Source organism: Gouania willdenowi, chromosome 20, assembly GCF_900634775.1.
Source record: "Gouania willdenowi chromosome 20, fGouWil2.1, whole genome shotgun sequence".
Taxonomy (NCBI): domain Eukaryota; kingdom Metazoa; phylum Chordata; class Actinopteri; order Blenniiformes; family Gobiesocidae; genus Gouania; species Gouania willdenowi.
The window spans coordinates 4932597-4945288 of record NC_041063.1 but is presented as its reverse complement, the minus strand read 5'-3'; the positions used below and the strand labels follow the sequence as shown (position 1 = coordinate 4945288).

Below are 12692 nucleotides of genomic sequence, written 5' to 3'. Positions count from 1 at the left end.
CTCACCAACAATGTATTATGGAAGTAGGTTGAATGGACTGTGGAGTGAAAAACATGCAAAGATGTTCAAGCAGAAACTGGATATGGGTGATAGTAAAAGGGGCAGTATTATGAAAAAATCACTTTGTAATGGTTTTGCTACAGTGATATACATTCATTTAGCCTCATTCAGAGGGTCAAAGTTGAAAAAGTTCTGTTTTCTCCCTCTCTTGTAAAAATTCAGCTTCAAACGGGTTAGTTGGGATTTTCTCGCAAAGTGACATCATCTAGTGGAAACTCCTCCTCCTGACAATCCTGGCTCCTCCTACCCTATAAGAATGTGTGCTCCTCCCTCTTAAACTACCTCACAGCTTGAACAAACACTGTGGTTTAATATAGATTATACATTATACTTTGTCATCTATCTATCTTCTACCTATAAAAGCAAGGAGGTCTGGATGAGTGTGTGTGTGTGTGTGTGTGTGTGGAGCAAATATCTCCCCGACGCGGTGCCAGTTCGACCTGAAACTTAGTCAATGGGTTCCAAATACCCCGAGTGTGTGTATCTGTTATTTTGGAGTAATTTGGTCATTTCAAAATGTTTATTTTAATTTTATTTCACTTCTGGACGGCCCCGAAATGAAACCTATTCAACTTTTGACCTCAGGGTGTGAGGGGGCGCTCGCGCACCATGTGTTGAGAGACGACTTCCGGCATCCATTTTGAAGGCGAAACAGATGAACTGTGAATCAACTGCTATTCATCCACGTTCCAAATACCCCGAGTGTGTGCATCTGTTATTTTGGAGTATTTTGGTGACGCAAAACGGTCAAAACGTTAATTTTATAATTACGGCTCCCTCAGTAGAGTGCGCCACTTCCGGTTCCCGGGTTCATGACGTCACCGTGTCCACCGGGTTAAAAAAGAAAAAAGGTCGATATTAAAACGTTTTTTGTACCGCTAAAAGTCATTTAAGTTAATATTTCATGGTTATTTAATATTATTCCTGTGATTCCAAACTTACTTTAAATCTCGGGTCACAGACTTCACTTCCTCCTTCGTCTCCATGAGTGTGGGCGGTGCCTGTGGTGATGGTCATTACCTCATCGCAAACATTCTGATTCTTCAGACAGAGGAATGTAACATTTTTGTGAGCGGATGGGTCCACTATGATTATGTTTTGTCTGCGCAACGATGAGTGTTTCTTCTCATATTCTACTATGTGCTCAGAAAGATGCTAGCAGCTGCAATGTAAACAAACAAACGCACGCACCGCACGCACGCACACGCACACACAACACACACGGGTATTATATTATTGTTATTGCTATTCTTATATTATTCTTTTATGTATTATTCTTTTATCTTTCTCATTGTATTTTTATTATTGCTATTACCTTATTATTTTATGTTGTAAGTGTTTTTATTGTATTATAGTTACTGGATTTTCATTATATTATTTTGTTATTGTATAATTACCATGGCAATCATTATGAGACAGCAATGCATATTTTGTTATTGCAATAAAATACATTGATTTATTTTATTGCCTAATTGTGGCCATCACCAGCCCTCCCTAAGGAAGGGTAAGAAATCTTTTATTATAGGGAGGATATAAAAAGGGAGAGCAGTGTTACACCTAAGTGGAGGGGGAGGGGGAGGGGAGCAGGGAGAAGAGACTCAATTACCATCGTATTCTTTTTCATTATTAATATAGATTTTTATTATAGTTACTGGTGTTCTCATTCTATTATTAGCATTGCTATATTATCATTATATTACCGTATAATTATTTAATATTGTTTATTATTAATATTGTTTTAGTACATATTATTTTGTTAGTGCAATTATTACCATTAATATCATTACAACATTACTTTTATTACTATTACCACTTTTCACTATTAACATTATATCCTATCAACATATTTATTATTATCAGGGCTCTACACAAACTATCCAGTGGTGGCACTGGTGTGACAAACTTTCTCTGTTAGTCGAGGGGTTGTACAGCTAGACATACATGCTGATGAATAGTTGACTTAACTGGCTACCGTGTTACCGTGTCTCTCTTAACAACCTGCGATGGTTTATGTTGCAAGAAGGCGCACCGCATGTGTGATCGATAACGCACGGAGGAGATGATTGACACACACCACACACACACACACTATTTATAATAAAAATATACTAAATGAGTACAATAAAAAACTAAAAACTAACAATATTTATACAAAATGACAACAGAAATGCATAAAAAATTACAAAAAGGCTCCAAACACACAAAAAATGACTCCAAAAAACATCATCACAGAAGAAAAATACACCAAACAACAAACAAACATATGAAAATGACTCAAAATACACAAACTAAATATTTATACAAAAATACACCAAAATACAAAAAAAATGCACAAAAACACAACAGAAAGATACAAAAATACGCAATTATACCCCTTATGTTCCACATGAATGCACTTACTTCCGACCGGGCACTGTACAAGTTCTATAAAAGCAAAAAAGGTCTGTGTGTGTGTGTGTAGCAAATAGCTCTCCGACGTGGTGCCTGTTCCACCTGAAACTTTGTCAACGGGTTCCAAATATCCCAAGTTTGTGCATCTGTTATTTTGGAGTAATTTGGTCATTTCAAAATGTTTATTTTAATTTTATTTCACTTCTGACACCCCAGAGGGACGGAAACTCCTCCACAGCCAGCTGTTTCTCACCTGCCGGATGTTCTCGGCAAGTATAACAGGTGCACACTCACTCCTAACACTCTCTTCCTGCAAAATACACTCATTATCGGTGTGATTCAATAATGAGGAATATTAGATTCTTTAATGCCATCACACACTGTATTCCAGGTGCTACAGTTCACACTAGTGGGAAATCAATATTAATTTATGATCCTCTTCCTACATTAAATAGGGGTATAGAACAATTTAGCCATCTATTACAGCAGCAAACTTCTTACAATCCTGCTGCAAACTCCACAATTTTAGATTTATGATAATTTCAACCTATTTTGGAAACGTGCTTATCTATTAAAAAAAGACGGTGTCCACCCTAATTTACAAGTGTTTTTTGGTTGTGGTCTGAATAATAGTTTTTACTTGTCTTGTCATGGTCTACTTCTGTGTCAATTTCATGAATCTACGATGAATGAATTTTTTTGGCATTCTTATCTCGTAATGCATTTTTAGTGTACTTGGGGGTGCTGGCGTGTCAGATTTTTGCATTTTTGAAATCGAACATAGCCAGAAATTAGAGAGGCGCACGATTGAATTTTGTTTGAATTTTTGAGACTCTACATAAAGGTTCAGTGAGTGAAAAATAGGTGAGTTGGTTCTGACACTGGGAGACAGAAAGAACGAAAGAAGAAAACGAAAGAAGAAAGAAGAAGAAAGAAGAAAGAAAGAAAGAAGAAAACGAAAGAAAAAAGAAGAAAGAAAGAAAGAAAGAAAGAAAGACTTTTTGAGTACCTGTTTGAGTATTTTTGGAAAGCGCAGGGGCATGCCTACGACATGACAAGAGTCCCTGGTCACTGACGGGAACGTGGCGTTCGCATAGGCTCCGCCCCTTCCCTCGTAGTGTAGCCACTACGAGAGCAAGAGGCCCTTCGCCAGCTCATAGCACTCGGGCCTTATTACCAAGTAGCTGATATATTTAGTGCTCTTTTAAGTGCTCTAAGCATACTGACATGCAGTGTTATAGTAAATGTGTGTCTCCCTCCTTATTGTTTTTAACTATTTTCGCTACCAGTACAGGGTGTTATTAGTTCATGGAGGCTCAGAAAGGGTTTATTCTCCCAGTGTTAAGAGGCCGTCTGAATGACTTTGGCCCACTAACTGCCTCCACTGCACAAGCATACATTATATCTGTGCTCCCCGAGGAGCTCGATGCCATGTCTGATGTATCAGATTAGTGGATAGAAGTGAATGTCATATTTGCATACACAGCACTGACTTTTTGTCTTAACACAATGCTGGGTGGCAGGTACGCACACTTTGCCGCTTAGAAAAAAAAAAGCTAATGGAGAAGATAAGTCATAATGAAATGGAAAACAAAATGCCAGAAGTGCCATATTTACACTCAGCAAAAGGACACGGGGAGGGAGGTTATGGAAAGAGTACACTCATGCTTTGCATAATGATTCATTGCTTTAAATATAGTGCTTGTGTGGAACAGTCATGTGAAGAAACACATATGAATTACAAAATTACACATATTATGACCAAGGCATGGATTAAACAACATATAGAATAATTAATTTAAAAAGAAAAAAGAACTTTTGTGACTGAACACATCAATTTTGCAATTACACCTCACTACCTACAATATATTTGATCAAACAAAAAAAATAGTTTCCTTTTGAATAATCACTGAACAAATGGTAAAAATTTCAGAATTTTTGAGACAAAGTGCGTGGGATGTCCTGAAAATGTGTTGAAATGACATGGAATGACCCATTATTAAAATTGTTGCTTTATGTCATCTGGCATAAATCATAAATCTTTTGATAGGTCTGTACTCAACAAAATTTGAAGGTAGAAATTGCCGCTATCATAAAGAAATGGGTTACAGTAGTCCCTCACTATAACGCGGTTCACCTTTCACAGCCTCGGTGTTTTGGAGATTTTTTTACAGTGCAGTTTTGCATGCATTTTTTTTACAGCTTATGAACGCGCATTGTGTTCTGCGTCCTGATTGGCTAATGCTGCGTTCACCCACCAGCGACACATCCAACTTGGTGAGTTTCACTGCCTGCTGAAGCGAGCAGTTGCGCTCCTTTTTCTCCTCTCATAAACATAAACCACCAGTGAAAAAAGTCGGTGTGATTAGTGGCTAATGCTAACCTAGCTCAGTGCTGCAGAGAGAACTTTTACCTGCTACCACCACCTCCTCGCTGATTCTCCTCCACGCCTAATCCTTCCTAGTCCAGTCCCGGTTATAAAGGCCGTGTCATACAGTTGAATGGGTGAACAGACCGGTGTCCGTGTTGACGACCTGACATCATCATCAACAAAGACTCCGATTGCATTCGGCATCAATGTCTGATCGCTAGCAGTGTGACTCTGAAGTGTTGTATCTTTGAAAACAGGTTTATGTTTTAAAATCTACAAAGGTTTGAACTTTGAGAGTTTAAACAAGAGAGGAATGATAATTCCTGTCTGAGAAAAGTGCATAAAGTGTGTGGTGAGGGGTTTTACAGCCTTAAAACATGTGTAATAATAGTAAAAAATAAAGCTGTCTACTTCACGGATTTCGCCTACTGCGGGTTATTTTTAGAACGTAACCCCCGCGATAAACGAGGACTGCTGTATTATCAAATGGTCATGTGACTTGAACTTCGGAAAAAGTGGAGTCCCATAGAAGAATGCTTTTTTTTAAGAAGAGTTTTGACTTCATGTTGTTTGTAATTTTGAGTTTCTTTGCAGGAAAAGGAGGACAGTTTTGGTTCATCATGTTCCCCGTGATGACATCACTTTGACTAGTCCATTACAGGGATTAGAAACCAAAATATCAAAATCTGCCATTGCTTCATCAACAACTCTTTTTATTTAAATTTAAATATATATAAAATATAGACTTATTTGAAGCACTGTGCACAGCACAACGAGTAAACACAAAAGCTTCTGGAATTATTCAGTTTTAGGTCCAGACAGTTTTTATAAGAAAATTAAAATGCATTAATGAGCACATTGTGCTCCCAGATTTCCTTTTTTTTGGTACAGCATCATTCTAGGACTACAAAATCAAAGCAGGGGGAGAAAAACAACAACAGATTTTTCAAATAAAACAGAAATTAAATTCAAACCAGGTCAACAACTTTCAATCTGTGAAACAGCAGAAATGTCACTTTAGGCAGAGATTTTGGGGTCACACTGAACAACTTTTAGATGAAACAGGTACAGTTTTAAAATGTAATTCTTGTGGTTAAAGCAGCTTTAATAACATCCTCAGTCATTGCAAATCATAGATCATGAGCTACCTGAGGAAAAGTTCTAGTTGAGAGTAGAGGAATCTCAGCAGGGCTCGACGAGCTGTGACCTCAGCGTGGCAGTCGTTCACCACCTGTCCCTGGTCACTCAGGTACTCTCCGTTGATGCACTTGGTGCCAGTGGATAACGCCACCACCTGTGCGTGCCTCAGGTCCAGACCTGTTAAATGAAGCATGGACAAATGTTAGCATTTAAACGCATGCTCTGCACTTCAGTGATGGATTAAGGCAGTGTTTCTCAAATGGGGGTACGCAATGGCCCTAACCCAGGGGTTACATTCCTTTACTTCATAGGTACTGCATAGTCCAAAGGGCTACCAGTTAGAAAAGAGCATCTTTAAACACATTTGTCACAATGTTTCAGTGAAAATAAACATTTAAAGATGTTTAATTTAATATTAAAACTAATAAAAACTATCTGTGTCTGTATTTATCTTTGTGAGTTTAAATCCTGGGAAATTAATCAGATTTTAGATGGAGCTCATTAGTGACTACAGCACCTGAGGGTGGACTTGGATTAAGGAAATCAAGGCTTGGTGATCTGCTAACCAGGTAATAACTTTTATTACTTGAAGAGAGTAGAGTGCAAGAAACAAAAACGAAAAAATATCAACACAGAATTTCATTATCAGAAATGTAGCTAATGAATTACATCGCCTGTGCTTAATGTTCTAAACCTTTCTAACATTCAGCTTTTGCCAATCTCAACCTAATCCAATATCCAAGAAGCAATCAAAGACAAAAGACATCTGCTATAAGTGATTGCAGATAGAAAAAAAAAGATTTGGTTATTTCCCCCTCCATGTCCCTTTGACAAAACCCCCACATTCCAGCGTGTGACTGACAGGCAGGTGGTGCAGAGGTGAAGGCGCGCTGGGCAGGGTCTGGTTGGGGGATGCAGCACGTTAACGGCTTGCCATTCCACCTCCTTGGCTGCCACAAATCTCTCATCGCCTGTGAAAGTCAGGCTCCGCTGCTCCGGCAGGCCTGCAGGCAACCGCCGGACCACACAGGAGCTTTTATCAGCCTCGACCCAGATGGCACCACCGCGCTGTTATGTCCTGACACCTCCACTGATGAGGAGAAGGATGCAGGGCAGGCACAATGGTGTGTATGTGTTGTGGGTGTGTGTGTTGTGTTTGTGTGGTGGTGTTGTGTGTGTGGTCTAAGGGAAGAAAACCTGAGTGAAGAAGAAGAGAAAGAAATATCCAGGCAAGGTGGGTTCAGTTCATCTTTACTCAAAGGTAGAAAGGAGGGTGAATGGCAGACATGGCCAACTGGCAGCCCAGGGTCCACATGCTGCCCTTATTTAAAAACCCATAAAATAACAGGAAAATGTATTTAATAACAACAAAAAATATTGAAGAATGACTCCCAAAACTTATAATCTGATGGAAAAAAACAGAATGACAACAAATTATACAGAAAAATGACTTCAAAACCAAGAAAATTGCAAATAAATTAAATGGCAACAAAAATTAAGAAAAATGACTCAAAATCCAAGATGACAACAAAACTAAACAAAAATGCTTCAAACCCACAAAATGATAAAAATAAAATAAAAACAAAAATACACAAAATGACTCCTAAAACTCACAAGCTGAAAAATAAATGAAGCAACAACAAAATACCGCAAAATGACTCCAAAACCCATAAAATGACTTCAAAATAAATTAAACGGCACCAAAAAACACACTGAATAACTGAAAAACACCAAATAACAAAAACAACAACACAGAATGACTCAAAAAGCAAATAAAATGACAAGAAAACCCACACAAAATGAAGAAAAATATATACAAATTGACATAGAAGAACAACAACAACAAAAAAAAAAAAACACAAAACATTTTCTTCTTTTCTGTATTAATGCTGAGATCAGTCATTATTCTAAATTCTGACATGCATTTTTTTAGGTTCTCGGTGTGAAAAAAGTTTCTCATCTGTAACTGAATGTGTGGCCAGCTAAAAAAATTTAGCCATTTTGCTTCTTAAAGAACAGATTCATTTCACTTCAAGAATTGGTGATTGAAGCAATTTGTCATTGAGATGGAATCATTTTCTGTTTAATAAATTAATGACCACATTTCTATCGCTTGACACCAAAAATAATTCTTCTTTAACGCTGATGATCAAAGCAAAAGGAATCGTTAGAATCAATGTTGCCAGATTGGGTGGTGTTAAACTCCATAAGAAAAGTCTTTAAATTAGATTTAACATGATATTTACTTAATAACCTTTAAGACAGAAAATGGGACAGTTGTGCTGATGATCCAAAATGAGAAAAATGTAAACAAATACAAACATTGGGACAAGCAGGTAAATGTGTGTAGGCAAATAAATTTACACTTTTTATAATTAATTCTTTTTAAATTTAATGGGACAGTATGTGAGAAACGACATTTTGGTGGATCTTTGATAGTTAATGGGTGAAATTAGCAGCTCTATCTGGCAACGCAGAGCAGACTGTTTGTGGGTGCTTGGAACAGCGACACATTGTTGAATGGAAAAAGTAAATAAGCAGGAGCCACAAGCTGCTCATTCATGGCTTGATGAATAGTTGATTTAGCGCTCTGTTAATCTGTTTAAAGGGTTTACAATGCTAAGTGTCCTCTGCTTTGATAGCGCATGGTTTTCTGCCTGAAAGCAGCTGCTGACATACAACAGATATAATCTAAGACTTCTGTTATGTCTTGGGTTTGCTGTATTTTTGTTTTTCTCATAGATCCCAGGAAAATGTAGAAGGACCTTTACGATAAGATAGGTGTTTAAAACAATATCCTGCAACAATACACACACTATTAGACAAGCGTTTCAAAGTAAAATTCTCTCAGGACACAAAGCCTTAAAGGGGACATATCATGGATTTAAATCCTTCCTTTTAAATATAAATCATACAGTTGTGGACTATATAAGCAGAACTGCAATGCTTGGGTCTGAATTCCTCATATTTTAGCTCCACCCCTTTCTACCACTTTTCTGTTGTGCTTCTGAGAGCAACTCGTTTTGGTGCGGTCCTCTTTAAATGCAAATGAGACACTCCATACCCCGCCCCCTTTTTAGGTGACACTCGGTTCAACTCCACCCTGCTCGGCCATTTTTGTAGTTTGATAGAAGAGATACGGCTATGTAGCGGCGCATAAACTTTTATTCAGAGGTTATTTACAAAATGTCAACAACAGAAGACTTGTCCATCCAGCCTTACATGTTTGAGCCAGAGTTGGACCCAGCGGAGCGATGAAATGAAGATGGATGAACCTGCAGAACCCTAACAAGTGAGCTAACACAAGCACCGAGCTAAGCTACGCCAAGCTAACGTCATGAAATGCATTTTAATACAGTCTTTTCAAAGACAAAAACGGCAAAATGAAATGAAAACTTTAGACTTAAATTAAATCACGTAGGCCATATCATCAAGGATCTAAAACGAGCACACAGCGCTAACATATGATCTGAAGACGGTGCAAACTGCTAATGCTAACAAAACAATGACAGGGACGTCTTATCGTCACACTTTTTAGAGCGTTATTTACAGCTTACCGAAGTGCTCTGTTCGTCGTCTCCAAAGATAGAAGGAATTAAACACCTCAATCAGACAAAGTCTTTCGGCAAATCCTTCTTTATACTGGCGGAGGTTGCAGAAGCAGTCTCCTTGAAGTGCTTCGCGCACACAAAAATGACCTTACCCACAGATGTGGGTACATTCTGTGAAAAATAAAACTCAACCAGCACTTGAAAAGGTTCTGATGCTGGGAGACGGTGTAATGAAGCGTGTGGGTTACTACATCCACAACCCAACATTTTGACTTATCCTCTCGTAACTTCGGCATCCTTGAGCTTGGACTACAAATAAAAGCGAGAATAAAAATGGCGGATGCTCGAAGTGTTTGGACCTGGAGTTCATGTACTAATTTGGGCAGTTCCACTGCAAATACTGTGATGTAATAGTTCAAAAAACGTAATAGAGAATAGAAAAAATCGAAACAGATTGAAAAATATGAGCAAAACAGAATATAAAGATATCTACGGAGCACCTGAAGAGACTAATTTGATTTTTTTTGTACTTCTAAGCACTCTAAATATACAACAAATGCATTTAAGGGGCTAAAAAAGTGGATATAGCATGATATGTCCCCTTTAAAGGGATACTCCAGTGTTTTACAAGTTTAGTCAAAAATCTTTGAAATGTACTTATTAAAAGATCTATGACTTAAAAAACACATTTTCCTCCATATTTTTTTTATTAACTTGTAAAAAATGAATAGGCTACTTTACAGTTTTAGAGCCTGTGTTCCTTCATCTTGAAATCACGGATTGATGATGTCACACAGCCCCACTGCCTCTAAACATCCCATTGTTTTCTATTGGAGTGAAACATTCAGCCTGATTTTAGATCATTTAGTCGCTTTTTAAATCATTTAGTAGTCGCTTTTTAAATCATTAAGCAACTTTTTCAGTCAAAATTACAACTTTTGCTGCTTTGGTTACTCTAAATAGGTGTTTCCTCAAATGGGGGTACACTACAGAGGGTACTTGAGAAAACAATGGGATGTTTACAGGCAGTGGGGCCGTGTGACATCATCAATCACATAATTTCAAGATGGAGGAACACAGGCTCTAAAACTGTAAAGTAGTCCCGTTTTTAGTTAATAAGTTAATACAAACAAATATGGTGCAAAATAATGTTTTTTGGTTTGACATAGATCTAATGATATGGACATTTCAAATATTTAGGACACTTTGTAAAAACAGTGGAGGCTCTGCTAATGACCTGGATGTTATACAACCTAGTTTTTGTAGTGAATATGAACATGGTCAGTTTACATTTGACTCAGACAAATAAAGACAATCCAGCATGTTAATCACAAACTCAGGAATGGAGACATGAGGAAGAAAGCGTCTGTTTAAACATTAAATCTCTATATTCTTTTGGCAACCCCAAACCCCCCCCCCCCCCCCCCCCCCCCCCCCCCCCCCAACACCACTCCCTCCCTCCCATTGCCTCCTCAGTGATAAAGCAAGTTCAAAGAGGTAACACACTCCCAATTTCATTCTCCTGCTTTTTCCTCGCCCGTTCACTTTGCGATTGTTTAGATCAATTTTGCAGTGGATAATTTCTGATGCGCTGCTCGCTACCCTCCCATGAAATTGGCACTGAGGTTGCCTTCAGTTTGCAGAGAGAGGAAGAGGAGGAGGAAGAGGAGGAGTAAAGGAAAGAGGGGTAGCAGGCTGCTTTTAACCACAAATAATCAGCAGTATCTGAGAAATACAAAAAGAGACGGTCAAAGGGAACAAGGAAGGGTGGAGTTAAAGGCCCGAGGAATACTACGCGCACACGCGATTTTAAATTTAAAATGTCACACCCTGAGATATAGGATTACTGTCAGTGTGAAAAAGCACAGACATCAGACAGACACTCACTATAGACCAGAGCTAGGGCCTCATGTACAAACTATACGTACGCCCAAAAACATGCAAACGTCAAAACCCTGATGTTCACAAACTGGAGTGTGTGTGGAAATGTGCGGTCTTCCATGTCAAGTCCTGAGGTGGCGTACGTATGTTTCTATAGTTGATCTTTTAAATTCTAAGGATTTAAGAGGAACACAACCATAATAATACAATACATTCACACCCTGAGCTGCTGTTGACATGTAGCATTTACACATTTTTAGTGAGTTACAGTTTAGATTTTTTTTTATCTGTCTAATGTGAGTCAGACACATGTTCACTACGTCAAAGCCTGTGAGCTGATCTACTACAGGTGATCAGAAGTCCTCTGAGTAAAGCCTGATTTAAGGTTCTGTGTAAAAACCTTACGTGCGCCTCCCAAAAATCCTGACTACTGTAGTCAGCTGTGATTGGTCAGCTCCAAAGTCACACCGCCATGTTTCAACTTTTAGCGTCGCGATACAAAAGTAGTTTCTCCAGTGGATTGAGTCACAGAGAGAACCGAGATGGACTAAAAGTGCCAGTCCCAGTCGCAGCTTTTTCTGATGACGCTGAGGAATCCCTGTGACAATCTCATTTCAATGTGATTTACATAATGTAAATGTGGGCGTGGACAGGGAGGAGACACATGTGCGCTCACATCCACGTTGATACAGATGTTCAAATGATAGATGCGTGGATCTGAATTTCTTCGAACACCTGTCTCTGGATTGAGACGTACGCTTTTTTCACACCATTTTTTACGCAAGTCTTTGTACGTGAGGCTAGAAATGATGTGATAATCTGATCTGAGGGCCACATTATCAACATTTATGTCAACATTTGAAAAAATGACCATGATGTTTTTTTTGTCTTTATTTGGTGTCATTTTGTGTACTCTTCAGTCACTTTGTGGGATATAGTTGTTGTCCTGAGTATATTTGATGGTATTTTGTGTTGTTGGTCATTTTTGTGGTATTTTGGGTGTTTTAGTGAAGTTTTCTGTAATTTTGGATATTTTTCAGACCATTTTGTGTTATTTTATTGTTGTGCATTGTTTTGCTGTCATTTTGTGTTTTTGAAGGAATTTTTGAGTATGTCTGAGGTTGTTTTGTGTGTTTTTTGTTGTCTTTTTGGAAACATTTTCTGCCATTTTTTTTGTATTTTCTTCTCACTTTGTGTATTTTTCTTACATTTTGTGTGTATTTGTGATGTAATGTGTAATCGTGTTGTCATTTTACGTGTATTGCAACAGTTTTGTGCATGTTTGCTGTCGCTTTGTT

The 12692-nt window shown here is 38.2% G+C and overlaps 1 protein-coding gene across 1 annotated transcript in view; it reads right to left on the bottom strand.

Annotated features, from left to right (window-relative positions):
• Positions 1–12692, bottom strand: part of adarb2 (adenosine deaminase RNA specific B2 (inactive)) — a 314585-nt gene that overhangs the window by 39147 nt on the left and 262746 nt on the right. Inside the window, 1 exon segment of the mRNA XM_028434799.1 lies at positions 5971–6139. Coding sequence (XP_028290600.1) covers positions 5971–6139 — 169 coding nt within the window.